This window comes from Taurulus bubalis (assembly GCF_910589615.1).
Source record: "Taurulus bubalis genome assembly, chromosome: 11".
Lineage (NCBI taxonomy): Eukaryota > Metazoa > Chordata > Actinopteri > Perciformes > Cottidae > Taurulus > Taurulus bubalis.
The window spans coordinates 16655184-16676132 of record NC_136599.1 but is presented as its reverse complement, the minus strand read 5'-3'; the positions used below and the strand labels follow the sequence as shown (position 1 = coordinate 16676132).

At 42.9% G+C, this 20949-nt stretch overlaps 1 protein-coding gene across 2 annotated transcripts in view; it reads right to left on the bottom strand.

The window, feature by feature from the left end:
• clstn1 (calsyntenin 1) overlaps positions 1 to 20241 on the bottom strand; it is a gene marked incomplete at both ends in the record, with an annotated part of 34591 nt that extends 14350 nt beyond the window's left edge. The window contains 3 exons of one of the 2 annotated variants that reach the window (XM_079226796.1): positions 1121 to 1150; positions 3242 to 3364; positions 20157 to 20241. In XM_079226796.1, the coding sequence (XP_079082922.1) occupies positions 1121 to 1150; positions 3242 to 3364; positions 20157 to 20241 (238 nt within the window). The remainder of the gene's footprint in view (positions 1 to 1120; positions 1151 to 3241; positions 3365 to 20156) is intronic. The other variant, XM_079226797.1, reaches the window with a different exon arrangement.
• Positions 20242 to 20949: the final 708 nt, after the last annotated feature.

Here is a 20949-nt window from a genome sequence, read left to right as displayed (position 1 = left end):
CAAAATGTAGTACATAGAAGACAGTATTTGAAGTGACGATTATTTATCTCCGTAACGAATAACAAAATACAGCCTATTGTATGATAGAAACAATAATTAACATAATAAAAATACAAAATCAAGATTTATAAAAATCGCACTGTAATAAGCACCAACTCAGTCATCAAAACCCGAAAAGGTCTGTGAAAGAATAAAAAACCTCAGCCAACACCACCGAAAATATGTTTTCTTAACCAAAGAAAGTATTCCCACCCAAAACTACCCAAAACTACTGCAAAATTAATCAAATAAAATGAAATCATAGAAGAACGGCTACTTTAACAGTATTCAAACAAAAAATACTGGATGAGAATTGGGGTTAGAAATATCAACTTGCTTGACATCCACATTAAATGACAACTGCAGCCATGCTAATGGTGGATTAGTGGTGGAGAATTAACTCAAGAGATCCACTGAGGCAAAGATGCAACAACAGAAACTTTGTGGCAGAGAGAGTTTGCATTAGTTAACAATCTCAGCAGCTTTCAGTTGAAGACTTTAATGTCAGAAAAGTCCACAGGAGTCACTGTACCTGCATAGATTTGATAGGTCACAGAGAGGCACCACAACCATGGATGATGTCTTTTTAGACATTTTCAGAGCTATTATCCTCTTTAATTACCAATTATGGTGTCAATTTCTGCTCCAATCTGTGTTAATAAGTTGTGAAATAAATTTGTGTCCTTTCAGATTATACTTTATTATTAAATGAGTCAAAAATTGGCTGTTTGATTGAAAGAATTGGACTGGACAAAATGGCAGCAAAGTGACTGAAAGCTCCTGTTTTAAAGTAGCTTTCTGTTTCCTGGTGACAGCTGAAAAACTGTTAGGGTCTGCAAACTGCAATGGATGTCTCATGCACAGATATTTCTAAGTAAAGTCAGCCCCACATCACACTTTTCATCCAGCTGTTGGAAGTCCAAAAAAATTGAGGGTGAGGAAAACATAAAATCGAGAAAACCGAATGAGGAGATTACAGAGCATGGCGGGAATTTCTGTGTAAAAGTGTGGATGCTGTTTTTGCGTTAGTGGGTTAATAGTAACAACTAAGCACAAGGCAGAAGAAAGAGCCCAAGATCACCTTCTTCGGTGAGGGTCACCTCAAAACTCTCTACAAGGAAGGGAGAGAAGATAAACCCAGATCAGTTAGAAGAAAAGTTAGAATCTCAGAGAAAACACAGAGGACAAGAAGGAAGTATACTCTACGCAATAACAGAATATGTACTACGTTTCTCACAAGTAAAACTTCTTCTGCCAGTTGAAAGAAAGAAAGGATTAAAACATTTATGAAAAGCCGGTTGTGTTGAAGTGTTTGCAGTTTTATTAATATTTAGCGCAGCAATTCTAGTGAGAAGTGACAGAACATCCAATTACAAGCAACAGAAATCTCAGTTTTTAATATCAGCATGTTTTCGAGGATTCTAAAGAGTTCATCTCAGTTCTAAAAACACTGCCATAAATACTGACACATATGTCCTAGAAATCTAGTGAATGGTTTGCTGAAGTCACTCTGAAATCTTTTTTAATTCATTCTACAAGATAAGAAGCTTACATCGTACAATTTTCCAAATGATGAGGTGTATGAAGTCCTTTTTTTTTGCTTGGCTGTCTGTTTTAAAGCCCCGTCAGGGCCTCCAGTGAGTTGGTCCTGGTCGTTTAGTTTTCACCTCGTAAACAATTAGAAATGGATTTCACATTAGGGACTGCTGTTCAGGGCCAGTCATGCAGTGGGAGTTGTGGGCCTCCGTGCTCAGCACAGCTCTAATGACCAGATCACACCATGGCTTCAGGAATTCCTCAGCTCCTCACCGTCACACGGGCCTCTCGGCTCGGCTTGGGTCGGCCATTGCAGTGATGGTTACGCATTGACTTTACAGGCTTGGCCTGCAGTGGTCATTTAACCGCTCGCACTAAATACATACAGAGAATTATAATATGAGAATGCTAATATGTTGTATCTCTGGCATCCACTTCCAGGAACTGTGTTGCCTCACGCTCATTTTCATGATACCTGGTAGTAGTCCCACAGGAGATCCTCACTAATGCTAAATATTCACATATTCACACACATATCTGACATATCGGACATGTGATTGGGCTTCTTTGGCCTGTGGTTCAGCTTTAAAGTGAAAATTGTTTGTTGGCACGGCTGGACCCACTAGAAGGAGGCTGGCACGACAAAGCTGGTCACCCCTGCTGACACGTGAAGCCAGATTGCTTGCTCTGTCTCAAGAGAGCTAGTTCACAGGGACACACAGCCCATTTGCAAAGCCCCGCTTATCAAAAAAACAGCCCCAGCTGAAAGAAATGGGAGCATCGAGCTCTGTATTCAACGCTAATTTACTGTGAAAGGAGACCAGCATCATGCAGAGAATGGGCGTACTATTTAAATCTCTGCCCTTCAGAAATTGATAGAACAATCAAATTGTGTGTAATTTTGTGAAGAACATTCTCCTCGTTGAAGACTTACTTGCCAAATCAGAGAAGTAATCAGAGATTTTGTTTTAATTGGTCATATCAAGTGGAGTGAGAGCGCAAGAGTGTGAAGAGACTTGCAGACAAAAGATCACACAGTTCATGTGATGTGAAATGGTGGAAAATCATGTTTGGCAGAATCAATCCTGGTGTGATTAAAAACCCAGAGCAAATGTTGCCTTGGTACATAAGCACACTAAACTGTGCTGAACAAAAAGATTCTTTTGATCTGAATATCAAAAGGACCAATCTAGAGGATATGGTAACGAGCTGCATGTCAGTACAGGCCATAGTACACTACCATGTGTGCATATAATGATAAAACTTTAATTTGTATATAGCGCTTTTCTAAATACTCAGGTATTATGATGATCTAACAATAAACAAAGCTATTCTCTCATTCACTCTCGAGTTAACATCTGATGTGTACAAACATTTAATCTCAAATATAAACTATCAAAGAAAATTAAATAAAAGCATTATGCTCATGCTAGATTTGAGGTTGTACTTCTATGATATGAAACTAGGCTGGTAAAATAAAACAATTAAGAAATGTAAAGTGAAGCTTTCGTAGTTTTTTTTTACGTGTAACATAATCTCAAAGCTTTAATGGTACAAAGCAATTTTTCCTCTTTATAAATTTTATAATGAGTTATTCCAGGCAAAGTGAAGCTGAGGGAGTAAAGGAATAGCAGCAGCAGCATTATCATTAAACCTCCTCTCTCACCTGCGTAGCGAAGAGGAGCATCCTTGTCCAGTGCAATTAGAGGAGGGTCCAGAAGTACTTTGTCATCGTTTTCCGTTACGATCCCGTGGTATGTCGTCTCGATCCATGGTTTGTGCTTATTGACTGAGAAACAGAGAGAGGAAAAGTCAGTGTCTATTCAAATAAGTCTAAACAGATGATATGGCCCGAGTTGAGCTGTACTGATCGGAAAATTGTTTTTCTCTCAGTAAGTGATTTACATTTATTTATTTCAATAATCAGATTTCTTCTGCGTTTTCTCAAGTTGCTACTTTGACTTTTACCTTTCTTCCCAATGCAGCTTGAGTACATTATTAATGAGGTTTTGGATGCTTTAAATATTATTTTTAGAAGCGTCACACACAATGAAGGCATCGCCCACAACAGGAATGGGCCAGCATGAGCCAAGCTGTGTAATATTTGGTGGAGGGAAAATCTGCTGTTCTTGACCCTCCATTGCATATCATTCTCCATCCGATGTCATATCTTTGGATTCATCAAAACTGTACACAAATTCCAAGACCACAATCTATATCAGTTATTGACCGTTGACAGGGGCATCACATTAATGATAAAGGCCCTGGCCATGAATTTTAGGCCACTTTGTGGAGCAGCAGTGGGGTGTGATAGTTGCCCTGGGAAAAATCCCAGCTGCGGACAGGACTCTGTCGTAGCTAGCGGCTGCAAAAGAAGTCGCTGTGAGTGACATAGTTGGGCTGTTTTAGAAAACAGCGTTGACGCAGGGGAGAAGCAGCTCTCTTCCAGTCAATATGGCCCCACTCTAGACCAGGAGGGAGAGGATGGCCTTCTGCAAATGTGACGCTAACTCTGGCTGATGGCTCACTGTGGGTGAGAGAAACACTGGATCGGGCTCTTTGACTGAATTCAGGAATGATCCTTTTAGTTCAGTGTGGCCACGTCATGCACTAAAGCTAATCTACGTAACAATGAACTGCGGTGATAGTGTAATAAACAACAAGGATTCATCAACCACAGAACACAATGGGTATTTACCCCAAAGGTAATATAGGAAACTGTCCGGTTTTGATTATAATTAATCTGGGAGTAACAATGATCAATTTAATAAACTATGAAGCATTATAATTTGCCAGTGGTTAAACACAAGCTTTCTTTTTTTCCCCAAATGTATTTAAGTTGTCAGGTGTATGAAAGCACACATGATGAGAGCTCAAGCAGTGGAAAATAAAGCACTAAAAGTGGATTTTTCTAGAACGTTTCTGAGATAATATGCTTAAAAGCTGCGGTTCTGATGAATGTTCTGTGTGAATAAGACTGAGACAAATACAGTATGACTTTTAGCATTTCAGTTAAACATCAATTACACGCCTGGTGAACATTTTCTCCTCTTAATTATTCCCCCACAGGGCAAGGTTGCTTCTAAAATAAAAAAAAACCCTCATTTTGTTATTATTCAACCAAAGCACTCACTAGCAAATTACATTTACATTTATTAATGCCTCAGCTGGGCAATAATTCATTCTGACAATGTATCGTCTTTCAATGGAATCATATCAGTATGAAATCATACATCAAAATATTGTGACACACAATTACATCGTCTCGTAATTAATAATTAAAAGCACAATTATGCTGATGGAAATACCTCAGTGTAGCTCAATCAAACTAATGTCCTTATCTGATTACTACGCATGTGTTTGCATGTATGTAAACACAGTGAGTGTATAGCATTAGCTGGACATATTTATTTCATATTTATTAATCTACAGGTATAGGCTGCTGTACGCTGCAGTGAAACGTAGCTGCTGTGTTATGATGTGTTATGGTGTGTTATGGCCCTTCGTGCGTGCTTCAGGTATGTTGATTGTACCGTATAAGGGAAGCATAATTTGATACTTCATTACAATTCGGTGGTAGCATATTTCATTATACAATGGTACAGTCTACAGTTTGTCAAAATAAAATTGCCTATGAAATAAAAATAGTCAATTTGATTTATTGGAGAAAAATGTATTGCTGTGATAAATCGACTGATTGGTAAAACAGTTGATAGATTAATTGATACAACATTTTTGGTTGGTGGTTGCTTTAATTATCACTGTGTACTAGTGGCGTAACGGAGCTGTCGATCCGTGATCCCTACGGATCCCCCCTCGCGGTTTGGCCCGCATGTGGACCACGGATTCATTACACAGTTTAATGTAAACCATCACAGTGGGAAATAAAGTTTTACTGACAATCTTTATCCACCAATATTCAGTCAAATATGCAAACCTGATATCGCCATCTATGCTTTTCTAGTTGCCGATCTCTGATAATGTTATATTGTAAACAATCAATCAGTGTTTAAACTGACAGGAGGAGGACGAAGGTTCGGTTACATTACGATGCGTTCAGGCTCTGTTCAGTGAAAATGAGTAATGAGTTAAGGTAAATAACAACGTTATCATGATGTGTTCAAATGTAATCTCATAAAATGTAGTTTTGATGAGAAAGTTGAATAAATCCAGTTGTTTGAAGGAGATGTTTTCACAGCAACATAAATAGATATTAGAGATGAATTAGGACCTGTTTACACAAGCTTTTAGCAGCGTTAATACATCATTAAAACTACAAATGACAAGATTTGTTTTAATCAATAAAAATACAATCTTTTATTTCCTTATCATTTGAATTGTATGTTTTTATAAAGAACAAAAACACTACAAATTACTATAGCAAAGTAAAAGTATAGCATTTCAAATGTTTTATGGTTTACTGACTTTTAAGACTTTTAAGACGTTGGCAAAAATAAAAAATACTCTGAAGCCTTGTAGACCAGCTGCTATAACCAAACAACAAAAGGATCTGTATCTGCCAAAATGGATCATCAATGATCGGCAATTAGTATCAAAAAGTGATCAGAGATTTCTAAAAGTTATATTTGCTACGAGCCCCCGGCTGAGCGCCGCTATGTTGGAGTTTTCCCCGGAGAACGAGAGGGTCGCCTCCCTGCGCCTACGGGTTGCAGGGAGTAAAGCTCTGACTGTTGTTTGTGCTTATGCACCGAACAGCAGTTCGGAGTATCCGGCCTTCTTGGAGTCGGTGGGAGGGGTCCTGGAAAGGGCGCCGCCTGCCGACTCCATAGTTCTCCTGGGAGACTTCAACGCTCACGTGGGCAATGACAGAGAAACCTGGCGGGGCGTGATTGGGAGGAACGGCTTGCCCGATCTGAACCCGAATGGTGTTTTGTTGTTGGACTTCTGTGCTAGCCACAGTTTGTCCATAACGAACACCATGTTCGAGCATAAGGTGGCTCATAAGTGTACCTGGTACCAGAACACCTTAGGCCGGAGATCAATGATCGACTTTGTAGTCGTATCATCTGATCTGCGGCCGTATGTCTTGGACACTCGGGTGAAGAGAGGAGCAGAGCTGTCAACTGATCACCACCTGGTGGTGAGTTGGATCAGATGGCGGGGGAGTCGGCTAGAAAGACCTGGCAAGCCCAAACGTGTAGTGAGGGTGAACTGGGAACGTCTGGCGGAGGACCCTGTCCGGGAGGTCTTCAACTCCCACCTCCGGAAGAATTTCTCACAAATCCCAAGGGAGGCTGGGGACATGGAACCCGAGTGGACCATGTTCAAAGCCTCTATTGTGGACGCGGCTGCTCGGAGCTGTGGCCAGAAGGTCATCGGTGCCTGTCGTGGCGGCAACCCGAGAACCCGGTGGTGGACACCGGGGGTGAGGGAAGCCGTCAAACTGAAGAAGGAGGCCTTTCGGGCCTGGCTGGCCCAGGGGTCTCCTGAAGCAGCTGACGGGTACCGGCAGGCCAGAAGGGCTGCAGCTGCGATGGTCGCGGATGCTAAAACTCGGGCATGGGAGGAGTTCGGGGAGGCCATGGAGAAGGACTTTCGGTTGGCCTCAAGGAAGTTCTGGCAAACCATCCGACGGCTCAGGAAGGGAAAGCAGGGCCTACCCCAGGCTGTTCTCAGCAGGGGGGGGGAACTGCTGACCCGGACTGGGGACATCGTCGGGCGGTGGAAAGAGCACTTTGAGGAACTCCTAAACCCGGCTAACATGTCCCCCGGAGAGGGGGCAGCGCCGGAAGACTTTGGGGTGGTTTCTCCCATATCCCTGGCAGAGGTCGCTAAGGTAGTCAAAAAGCTCCTTGGTGGCAAGGCGCCAGGGGTGGATGAGATCCGCCCTGAGATGCTGAAAGCGCTGGACATTGTTGGGCTGTCTTGGTTGACACGCCTTTTCAGTGTCGCATGGGGGTCGGGAACAGTGCCCATGGACTGGCAGACCGGGGTGGTGGCTCCCATCTACAAGAAGGGGGACCGGAGAGTGTGCTCAAACTATCGTGGCATCACACTGCTCAGCCTCCCGGGAAAAGCTTATGCCAGGGTGCTGGAAGGGAGGCTCCGACCGCTTGTCGAACCTCAGATTCAAGACGAGCAGTGCGGATTCCGTCCCGGTCGTGGAACAGTGGACCAGCTCTTTACCCTTGCAAGACTACTGGAGGGGTCCTGGGAGTTTGCCCAACCAGTCTACATGTGCTTTGTGGACTTGGAGAAGGCTTTCGACCGGGTCCCTCGGGGGGTTTTGTGGGGGGTGCTGCGGGAGTATGGGGTGCCGGACCCGTTGGCACGGGCTATCCGGTCTTTGTACGCCTGCAGTAGGAGCTGTGTTCGTATCCTCGGTAGTAAGTCAGACGCGTTCCCGGTGGGTGTTGGCCTCCGCCAGGGCTGCCCTTTATCACCGGTCCTGTTCGTGACTTTCATGGACAGGATATCTAGGCGCAGCCAGGGGCCGGAGAGGATCCGGTTCGGGAGTCTCGGGATCGCCTCTCTGCTGTTCGCGGATGATGTGGTCCTGTTTGCCTCCTCGGATTGTGACCTCCAGCATTCACTGGGGCGTTTTGCAGCCGAGTGTGAAGCGGCAGGGATGAGAGTTAGCGCCTCCAAATCTGAGGCCATGGTGCTCTGCCGGAAACCGGTGGATTGCTCCCTCCAGGTGGGGACAAACTGCCTACCCCAAGCGAAGGAGTTCAAGTATCTCGGGGTCTTGTTCACGAGTGAGGGTAAGGTGGAGCGGGAGATCGACAGACGGATCGGTGCGGCTGCAGCAATAAAACAGGCGCTGTACCGGTCCGTCCTGGTGAAGAGGGAGCTGAGCCGGAAGGCGAAGCTCTCTATTTACTGGTCGGTCTATGTTCCAACCCTCACCTATGGTCACGAACTCTGGGTCGTGACCGAAAGAACGAGATCTCGAATACAAGCGGCCGAAATGAGCTTCCTCCGCAGGGTGGCCGGGCTCACCCTTAGAGATAGGGTAAGGAGCTCGGACATCAGGAGGGAGCTTGGAGTCGAGTCGCTGCTCCTTCGTGTCGAAAGGAGTCAGCTGAGGTGGTTCGGGCATCTAGTCAGGATGCCTCCTGGACGCCTCCCATTAGAGGTTTTCCAGGCACGTCCAACTGGTAGGAGACCCCGGGGAAGACCGAGGACACGCTGGAGGGATTATATCTCCCGGCTGGCCTTGGAACGCCTCGGGATCCCCCAGAATGAGCTGGAAAGTGTTGCGGGTGAGAGGGAAGCCTGGGTCGGCCTGCTGAACCTGCTGCCACCGCGACCCGACCCCGGATAAGCGGCTGATAATGGATGGATGGATGGATATTTGCTACCTTTTTTCTTTTGTGCTGACCGATCTGTGATCTGCTGATCCGTGTTACGATCCAAACCGTGAGTTTGATGATCTGTTGCACCACCATCGTGTACGTATTACATGTGGCAAAGTCATGAATTTCTTATTTTGACATTTTTAGCTCTTGCTGACACTGATGACAACTCCAAAAACTGGTCGAAGGAAATGTGAATGGAAACGCTCAATATTACCGGCCTCATTACAAACTGAAGCACATCCTCCACCCCACATTTATCCAATTACTAGCACACAATGATACACTCGGAGTACAACATTCATCTCAACAAGCAGCATCACTTACATAGACAGTGGATTCATTACTGTGTCTCTGATGCAAAATGCTTGTGCCATTCAAGTATTTGTTGATGCTGCCAAACAAAAATGTTGTTGGCACCTATGTGCTCATAATCCTTCCAGAATTGTACATATGGCCTGCAGTAAATACATATTTGTCATTCAAATTACACGTGTGTTTTTTAGTCACTTTTGGCCAATTTGGACTGCCATAATGGCCTGCAATTTAGTACATTTTAATGTCTGAAAATGAAAGTGATATACTTCCCATTTAACATAAACTCGTATAAGTTGATACTCATCAGCTAAACCCAAAGGTCCTGAAAATACAAAGTACATCCAAAATTAATGGCAGAAGTTTTAAGAGTTAAATCCTAATTGAAATATGTTTTGCATAGTAAAATGTAATTTGCAGCCGTGTCATGTTTCAGAAAGCCTCAACATCAAACATTCATCATCTAACTAATAAATAGGAAGACGCCTTATGTTCAATAACACAATCTGAGCTACAATTATATGATGAGCTTCCAGCTGTAACCAGACAAAAAGAAAAACCTACAAAAGCATAAATAAATGATGAGGACGTTTTGTCAATCTACCAAATCCAATTTCAGCAAAGCAAATTATGTTTCTTTACATATAATTTAGTGTAATTCTCAGTCAGTAATTAGCCTACACAATCAACAGAAATTAATTACAAGCTACTTGCACAGGACTATTGGGATGTGTGCACCACAATTAATTATTCTCACAACCAAACACGTTTTTTGTCCAAAGAAAACGTGCCTTCAAAGTTTTTCACGATGCAAAAAGTAAATATGTTCGTATAGCTTAATTAACAATAAATGTGCTGCAGCCTTAAATAATTGCCTTGTGTTACAAGCCCAATAAATCGTCATTGCCGAGCGTCTTGTGACCTACCGGGCCAGACGACGACAATACTCTGCTTCAGCTTCCACAGAGTCACAGTAACTGTTCGCCAGGTTACATGTGGGCCTCACATTTGCCACATTTAAGTAGCTCTCAGCCTTGAGCACTGAGGTGCACTGAACCAGGACCGGCCCTGAATGCTTCAATATCAAGCTGCATTCTCAAAGCTGCAGCCGGTTTATGCAAAACATGTCAGCCTAATCCTGACCAGTAACCACAAATGAACTAACCAAGAAGGCTGTCTGCCTCTGTCCTTCCCGTCTGGTGTAGTTAAATGCAATTTCCCTTCATTTGAAAAGCACCGCGTCCATTTGTATAGCATTTATCTCCATCTTGACTGATGAGCAAAGACCTAGAAATAAAACAACTCTGTCACAGCTAAACAACTTTAATTGGAGTGTTGTATGCTGCACAGATTGTAAAGCCATTTGAGGCAAATTTTGCTTTGTGATATTGGCAGAAAACGTGACAGATATCTGTAGGTGTGAGGACAAAGGAGGCCTGAGACAAATTCAAAAGGAAACTACACCGGCGTCGTAAATCACCGTTAAAATCAAAGCCCCTTACGCACTCGCTCAACACACACACACACACACACACACACACACACACACACACACACACACACACACGCACGAAATTAAATCTAAAGCACGGTTTTATTTAAAGCGTGAAATTCTCACATACATTGTGTGAAATTGCCAACAAGGCCCGTTTGACAGGATAGCTTCATCATCCTCCTGCAAACCTGCAGTGAATGGGAAGAACATTTGTTCTGCTGTGAAAATTTGACGCAGAGCAACAAAGATATTAACACAAATACAGACATCCTTATTCTTGGAAACTGGGTGATTTATTACACACGATCAAGAAGATAAGATTTCTATGATTATATAAGAGAGACTGTATTGTTAGGGATGTTTTTTTTCCAGAGCCGAGGCTTTATGAAGATGGAATGAGATTAGGAAAGAGGCTTTGAAATGTTTGAGGCAGTCTGAGTAGGGGGCCGCTGCTGCAGCACTGAGGATGTTTAGCGTGGAAGACATTTTCTTAATTAGATCAATTCATCTCATGCAATGTATACTTACGACTGGCCCAATTATAACTTGCAGACTCTTCACTCTTCACTCACATGAAAGCCGATAATTCAAGAGGAATCTCTCTTTAAACTGATCAAGATCCTTGACATGCTGCAGAGGATCTTTGAGGAACGTTAAGTGTATGTGCGTCTTATCCACTGTAAACTGACAAAATGCCTTGTCTTCATAATTATCTGATACAGATGTGTATCACATATTCTATCAATTTTTTTGCTTATAAAATGCTTAACGTATAAAATGTACAAATACTCATCATATGCTCCAGGAGCCCACGGTGACGTCTTTAAACTACTTACTACTTGTTATTGTTCGTTCAAAAGCCCAAAGCAAATCCTAAAATGTAAGACTTTGGAAACAGAGAATGGGTGTTAATAATGAATTATCAAAATTGTTGCAGATTTATTTTCTTTTGATCAACTAATTTATTGCTTCAGTTATATTAATGTAGAAAGAGATCATATTCCTCAATCCTCACAACAATGGTCACAACACTGCGTGTCAATGTTACGCCAAGAAAAAGGGCTGTTTAGGTGAAGGCATGCTTCAAAACTCAAGACAAGAAGAGCATAACGATTCAGTGAGAGTCTGCCACGAAATATATAATATCTGTATATTGAATATAACTGCGGAAAATAAAAAAAGACAATACTTTACAAGATGCCTTCAGGAACACACAGTAAGGATGGTACATCATGAGGTTCATTGAATGCCTGCAGAACAGTACAAGCCACAAAAGTAAGACACAAAGAAAAAGAGGGTTGGCCTCAAAGATATTACATCATTGCACCCGCATGCACTTTGTGGGGTTAAGGAGTGACCCGCCATCGCATTTATAGCACAGAGAAGCCATTGGCTTGAGTATAAATATTAGATGAGTTAGGATATAAATACACAGATATAATGGGCTGATGTTGGCCTCTTGCTAAATTATAAATATTAACCCTGTAGTGAACCACGTCTACAACAAAAACATTTTTTAATCTCACAAATCCAACAGAAAATGAACTCTACTTTATACTGTATGCAGTACAAAAACAGATTCAAATTCAAGTGAAATAATTGAAGAAGCCTTTGAGAAATGAATGAGTTGTCAGAAGCTGCATATCATATCAAGCTGCTACGGTACGAGCACACTTACAGCCCGACATTCAACAACAAAGTACCTAGTGTGCAATCCTGTTACGCAGCAAATATAGCCAATGGCACTTAATCCTATAATGGGATGCATCTACTTCATTCACAGACAAGGTCGAGCGACGAGCAAACATAGAGACTGAGGCTGCCAATTTTATATAATACATGTCTAATGAGAGCTCGACACAATGATATGAGCAAAGGTGTCCTGCCAACACCGGAGAATCGACTCTTAAGATGTCCAAATGATGGACAGAGGGAGAACTCAGGGGAACAAGAACCTTTTGAGAGAGAGAGAGAGCGCAGGGTTGAAAGCCGGCTGACATATGACACAGATGGACAAGGATAAAGTACGAGGTGAGCGTGTGTGTGCCAAGCTTTGCCGTGCCAAGCCATTTACTGATCAGCTCTATGTCTCCGTCACCTGAACTGTGCACTCTTTTGCTCCAAAGTGCAAATTTAAACCGACCATCAAGGCTTTCAAATAAATTGCTCCTTAAAATGATGCTTTGTAGTGGTGCAACGGATCAGAAAACACAAATGGATCAAAGAAAAAAGGGAGCAAATCTAACCTTTAGAGATCACTTTTTGTTTTGCTGCCGATTCTTATTGTCAATCATTGATGATCCATATTGGCAGATACAGATCCCTTTGTTGTTTAATTATAGTAGCTGGTCTATAAGGCTCCATCCAACCCCAAAAACTGTTTCAACCGCTCTGAAGTCAGTGTCAACCATCAAAACTTCTAAATGTTATGCTTTTGCTTTGTTTAGTCATCTAGAGTGTTTTTCTTCTTCATAAAAACACAATTTAAATGATTAGGAAATGTAAGATTGTATTTTTATGGATCAAAACAAATCATGGCCATTAGCGGTGCTGATAACCTTACTAGGTCTTCTCCTGTCAATGTACACACAGATTGGTTGTTTACAATGTAACATTCTCAGAGATGGACGACAGAAAAGCATAAATGCAAATGTCTCGATTGCATATTTTATGAACGATCGTCAGTAAAACTTTATTTCACACTGAGATGGTTAACGTTAAACGATGTAATCCATCCATAGTTCACATGCGTGCAGCACCGTGCGGGGCGATCAACATGGTCCGTTACACCACCAATGCTTTGTCATAAAACAGATTGGTTACTTTAAAATAAAGGGGATGAACTGATATGATAAAAGTAAGCACACTTTGTTGCAAGTTTATTAGGTACACCTAGTTAAAGCTAACAGTCTACACAACAATACAACAGTCCTGCAATACATCCTGCGTTCATGGAGGTCATAATGTTTTTGTTGAAACCGTTATTCACCTGCGTGATTTAGTTTGTGGTGCTGTTGAAATGTATTACATTATCTAGAAAGGTGTTGCTAAAATGTAATGATCAATGAACATTATTTTTAGCTTTAGATTTGGATATTGTATCTTAATGGGTAGGTTTAAATAAAGTATGAAAAAAATGCTTGTCAGGCAGATTACTGCAGAAATAACATTGCAATGCTAATGGTGCTAATAGCCAGTAGCTATTCCCATTTCAACCAACCACAGACACTGAACTTTAAGGCTGTAGACAATGCAAGAAAACTTCTTTTACATATAATTATTTGGTGTCCATTGTGATCTAACACAGCCATTGATTTTCAACGAATGGTCTTCAATTATAAAGACTCCTCTCTCTTTGCATACAAGCAATTATGATCTATCCCTTGTATTGGAACTAAATCTGTCAACAACACCAACAATCAAAAATATAAAACTCCAAAGAAAACTTTCAAGGTGACATTTTTTTCTGTGAAGGCACATATTTAACAATGTGATGCCATCTCTGACTTATTTCATGACCACAAAGAGCGGGGTAACACATTGACATGAACACAAAGACAAAGCCCCTTTATGACTGCCTAGCTCTTTTATTGAAGCCTAACCTTTACAGTTTGACCTATTAACCGTGATGAAACACTTCCTGCGGGAACGCTCGGGCCACAATAGGTCCTGCTAATCCTGAGATTCAACAGGACGCCTGCACACACTATCTTTCAGTTCACGTCACTGCTGCAATGTTTCTACATGGAGGGGGAATACAAAAATCACTCTGCCACCCCAATTCATGCAAAAAGCATCTGTATTAACCTCACCACTGCTACTGGCTACTGCTCACCCAGGGAGAGCCAGAGCAAAGCACCACAGCGCTGTAGATTGTAGCAGCATCCCTGCAGCAGATGATCAGGCTGTAATTATCAGATGAAGTCTGATAATGCCCGGGAGCCTCTGAGGGAACGTTGTGTAATGATGATGGTGCAGCCAAGTGTCAGGCATGTGACGCGTTGTGGAGCTGTGCTTCATTGATTTAGCTCTATTTGACTTTTGATGTCTTCATCCTCTTCGATTACATGCAAATTTCAAGCTCTACTGCAGCCCCTCAGTGACTGAGCAACATTTGGCTCTTAAGTGCAATAATAGTTCAAGTATCTATTTGCAACCATTGTGTTATCTTGTGACTCACATGGTCATGTCCTCAGAGACTTCAGATTACGTTACATACTACTAAACTACCATACTGACCGCAAACAGTGTGAAAATGTTTGCATGTTTACGTAAATCGCATACTGAGCAGCTGCTGCAGCATGCATTACACTTTGATTAGAAAGACTGAATATAGTTTGAGACTAAATCAAGCCTCTCTGTTGCCAGAATGTTTTTCATATTTGTCCCATTAGCTGCAGCAGTACACACAGAGTAAAGAAGAAGGCAGCGGCTGTGCTCAGCTGTTAGACCTTGAGGTGTTTCCAGGGAGACAGCATAAGAAAAAAAGTTGAAACATTTGAACAGTTCAAACTGTGACAACAAAAATACAGAAGAAAAATGCTAAATGCATCACTTACATCAACTGCCTCATAGTGTGTGAGTAGTGATTTCTAACTATGCACAATCTGTGCTTGCCAGAAGGAGCGTCCAACAACGGTCACTGGGCCCCTTCAGCACTTATTGATGTTCGACAGAAACATCGAGCAGAGGGAGGCAAACAGAAATTGCATTTTAAAGGTAGGAGGTGCATGCAAATCCAAGTCCAGCGATGGCTTCAATTATGCTACTGAGTGGCTCTCTGAACGCCGTGGACCGGGAATAATCAATGGACAATCTGCTCACAGTTTGAAACAGTGGGCACACTTCTCTGTTTGTCTTGCCTTAAAAGCTTCTCAGCTTGTTGACGCAAGCCACCTCCATCACAGACAGGGGACTGTTCCAGAGACCCTAAAAGGAAAACCAGACCTCAGGGGCCCTCACTCCACAAACACCCTGCTCACACAGGAGAGCCTCTCAGTTTGCCTGCCAGCCAACAACATTTATTTGTCCTCCACGCCGTTTCAACCGCCCGAACAGAACGAACGCACACTCTCGGCGGCCGTAGTGCTCCTCTGAAGAGGGGGTGGGGAGTCGCGGGGCCTTGAATGCAACTCAATCGCCTCTCTGTGTGGACGGCACAAAAGAGCCAGTGAGAGTGGAGAAGTGAGAGTGAGGCAGCTCCGACTCTGCTCAGGCAGTTGGGTGCAGCCGACCTGCGGCAGGTAATGTGCTCTTTGGTTACTCGTTTCCCATGGAGCCTGAATCTGAATGTGGACACGCCCAAATGTGAATAGCTCTGCAGCGCCGGGTTTTCCTCCTGGAAGCAACGGGACTGAAGGGAGGAGGTAACGCAACCGGATAAACTGCAGAAGTGGGGCGAATTAAAACCTGTTTGCTCTGGTTTGTGTGACACTGACACCAATACCAATAGCACAATGACGTGGCTATTACTTTACTGAGTTATGGTATTCAATTTCAACATTTCAAGTAGGGTTTGGATGTATTTGCTATTGCAATGTTTGTTGATTTGGATGGTTTATGGGAATATGATCTCCACAAAATGCTGCTTCTGTAAAATCCTTTTAGCAGGCTTTTTAAAATATCATTACTCAATATGTGGGTAAATTAATTTAAATCCTGGATATTTTTTCCCAGAATGGTGTTTTTTTCGTCTAAGTCTTACTTCTTGCTTTGCACTTGAAGTTACAATGTATACCATCGGGACCAAGGACTAAAACCCGTTCTTAGCATCTCACAGAACTTCCCAGTCATCTGGCACAACTTAATATTCACAACTGAATGACCCATTCTTGACAGTTCACTGACTCCATTCAGCCGGTGGAGGAACCAATGACAGGAAAGCCACAACCGACCCAAATTGAGTCCCGTATTCTCATGGCCGATCTTTCCAACACGAAGTGGCAAATTACCAAATCGAAATGCTTCAACAAGTTAGCACTTTCGGGAGATTATCTCATACGCATTCTTGAGGGGCTGTAGCCGTGATCCTTCGAACAGTGACCACATTGTGACGTGCTTAGTTAAGATCCCGACCCCTAAAGTCTGGGCCTGAGAGCCCTTTGTTCTTCTGAGAAATCTCTGAATAAATACTGAAAAAAGTAAGCGTTAACTTGCAGAGCAAAGGACTATGTGTAGGGCAAGTAAACTGTTATTTAGGGAAAAACCGGGTGAGATGTTTGGCAATAGCTTTTAAACTACTCCACAGAAGCAGAATTCAATTTTAAATCCCACTTCAATAACAATGCAAAGATCCTTCAGAACCTCAGTCCTGATTTTCAGCACGATATCTCAACAAAAACGGAACAGAATTCAATTAAACTAGTGTAAAGGTAGGCCATGACCGACAGAGCGAGTGATACGGTTTGACTGAAGGTAGTGCCTCATGGGGTCTGCTAAAAGGCTCTATTGGGCACATAGATCCTGTACCAAAAGGTGTAGAGGCATATTGTTCCCTACGATTGTGATAAATCTCAGAGATGGTCTGACACTTCTTTGCTTAAACTAATTCCACCATTTTAAAACATTCTCTGATATCTTTTTAACCATTCTGTCATTATATGTAATCAAACCTCCCCCATATTTGATGCATATGTTTCTGAGCCTTATAACGTTTATTCATAAAATGTTTCATGTATAATTTTGTTTTCCGATAATTAGCTAATATCTTGTGGGCGTGGCATATTTGACACCGACTGCCATAACTCTTGATAACATTGTTAAATTGTTAATCAAACAACCACTCTGAATTCCTGCACATTTTGATGGCATTTGCGAGTCAGGTAGTAAACTCACCCTGAAACAAAGCCCTGATATTCCTGGAAAGACTTTTAGGATTTTTTTAGATCCTGCGTCCAATGACTGATGACCATTAAGCCATGAATCTTGAAATGACAAGTCACTGTGATATACGTAGAGCAGATCACTAAATCCTATCAATCAAACCTACGTAGGGGGGCACATCGGTGATGACAGCTGACATTTTCTTTTTCGTTTTAGCAGTTGACAAAGGCTCTGACATGTCAAAGTTAAACATCTGAAACTGAACACATGTTCTGTCATTAGCCATCATCATCCTGTTGGTATCTAACGATGTTAGTTCTGAGGAGAAACAAGCTTGTAAACCGGCGCTGAATGATGGCCCACAACCGTGTTACAAGAGCCGCATGGAAAAGTCGAACAATGTAGTCATTGTCAGCAGCGTGCATCCACATAGTTTCTGTTTCTCATAACATAGCACGATGACTTACGTCACACAGATTGTTGGGAGCTAAAAGGTTTGGGGTCAACAACATAGAAAATGTGAGCATATTTATTTCCCTCGTCATCTTACGTTTTGGTTTCTGGAAGCCTCTCATCCCTGATCGGTCCCTCTCAAAGAAAAATAAATCATTACATGGGCGAGGCCTAGAAAACTAGTGTCCCAATCCATGATGGACAAGACGAGAAACTCCAGAAGAAGAAACATTAACGGCGGTGGACAAGCTTAAAAAGTTCAAACTAAAATGCTGTGAGGCTTCAGCAGAACCTGCCACAGAAAATATGTGTTTGCACCAGTTTCACACACACTGACATTTGCTTGCTGGTGGAGTAATGAATCATATAGTCTCTGTAAGAATTTTGAACAGATCCTTCAAGATTTGTTGTGGCCACGTCATCAACATCTCCCGCCCACGCTGGTCAATTCACCTGAATGTGCCGAAACTCAGTCTTTTCTCTAGTGATGAAATCAAATCAATTAGAAATCTAAACTTGAGTATTCAAGAACAATAATGACTTAGGGATAAACCCCAGAGGGCTATGTGTCCTCATCAGCTAGAAGGAGGGTGCTAATAATAATAAAAAGAACAACAACAAACCATGAAAACGCAAAGCTGGACTGCAGGTGACAAGAAGTGGTGCGCAAATTAAGCGAGCGACCTTTGGTTAATAAAAGATAAGGCCTCACCAACATGCTGAGTTCACAGGTCTCCTGTGCTGATAAGAACACGGGAAGTAAGCAGGTGCACTTCACAGAAGCACACTTGGCTACGATATACAAAGCTAAATTCACACACACACACACACACACACACACACACACACACACACACACACACACACACACACACACACACACACACACACACAACCAGGACTAAATGCTGAAGGCCTTTTCCTTTTGTTTGATGAAAAATGAAGTTACTGCCTTACAAATGGAAGTACCCCCCCCCCCCCTCAGAGCTGTGCCCTCTTGACATGGTAACAATAAAACATGTAGGATTTGAAACACCCCTTGTGCGAACTTTTACGGGCATCTATATCCCCTAAAATCCCTGTAAAAACGGGTGTAACGTTGAAAGATGACAACACACGCTGGCCTGCAGCCATCGTGGCTGCCCAGGCACGCTGATATTGAGAGTGACTAACATGCACCTGCCTCCACACACCCTGAAACAGGAAGCTCTCGCTGGGGAGCCAGCGGATTGGGTTTAACGTGAAAACACAAGTCTATAAATTCACGCAGTTCATGTCTGAACTGGGAAGGAGGGAGGTGGACCGCCCTGCAGCAAATGAAAGCGTGCCTCTCCTCTCGGCGTGTGACGGTGTCCATCAGTGACATTGCAGACGAAGAGCGCAGTTGCACGTCCAGGTCTCCACACAGTCTGGGCCTACCGAGGGCTTATTTTAACTTAAGCCTGGGTCACAGCACATCAATTATGAAATCCGACGACAAAACAGTGGCTTGTGAGGAGGATCTGCAATGCGTAGCCAACCCGAGCTCCGTGCACAACGTAGGCAGACCGAGCTTGAGGCGTAATAACGGAGGAAAAAAAGACAAAAAACCTGTGCGGTTTATACAATACATTAAAAGAACTAAGAGCAAAGATCGTCACTCGCCTGAATTCAGATGCACTCAAATATATTTTAATATATATATAGAATTAGACACGAGCAAGTAAAAGAAAAACATCTTACAAAGTGGTGAAACGTTAAATACAATAATACAAATCTAAAATCTGTTTTGAGCGAGTGGAATAAACCAGACTGTGGCAGATGACAGAAGGGGGTCGTTTCGTGGCCTTGATATTATTTCCAAAGTAGCCGACTTGGTTGATAACGCTTCAAGATAAAACGTCACACAAACGCATAATAGCGCTCGTTAGAATAGCGCACGCATGATTTTGCGGTTGTTAAATGGACGCAACATCGCGGGATGCACTTGCTGCCGCCGGGGCGCTTCACTCCATCCCTCCGCTGCGGCTCCGGAGCGGACCATCCCTGAGCAGGTCCCTGGACGTCCCTCAGGACCCGCACGGACCGGCTCACGGGCGGTTTAACCCTCAACCGGACCAACCGGCCAGCTCGTGAGAACCGTTAACGGCACAGGCAGACAAGACACAACGGGAGATACACGTTCCATCCTTAGTTACCTTTCGCTGCCTCCACCGCACATAATAGTCCGAGGACCAGTCCGACAGCAGCGGATGCAGATCGTGTATTCCCTCGGAACCGCATCCCGACTTCGACTTCAGTAAAAAAAAAAAAAAAAAACCTTCTTCTTCCCTCGTCAGTCGGGCGGAATGTGTCTCCAACAAGAAAAATAAAATCCAGAAGATGAGTGTCGGTTACCGCGGTAGCTCTAAGATGGCCGTCGACGCCGCCGCCGCTGTGCTGTGCTGCTGCTATCCGCTTCAATCACCGCTCCTCTTGCAGTTTTGCAGTTTGCTGCGTTCAGGGACTGTGGGACATTTGTATGGCACGATCCCAACGCACTGAATCGTGCAGTCTTTCTTGTTATGCGTGCTTGCGTCCCCCCATTACAATTATTCGTGTGATATCTAACCACCAAGTCCATACAATATGTTACAAATACATACAGGACATACACATGCATACACACACAGTGGGTTTACTTAGCTAGTTGACATAATGTGTCAAATTAGGATTTTTACCTGCTAAACCCTCAAGGAAGATATTTACCCCGTCTTTGATTTAGAGTCAGAACTGGAGATTTCTTATTTTAAACCAACAAAAAGAGTTAGAGTTCCTGCATGGGAGCAAAGCTGAATTACTAGGTGAAAAAAGCAGGCAACTGTCCTAAAACCCAACAAGTCTGGGTACCCTGAAAGCTCCCAGTTTATGTTGTGCCAACCACAGTGGCAACTTGTTTGTGCCAATCATAGACCGTATGGTGCCAATCTCATTTAGAATATTTAAGAGGTG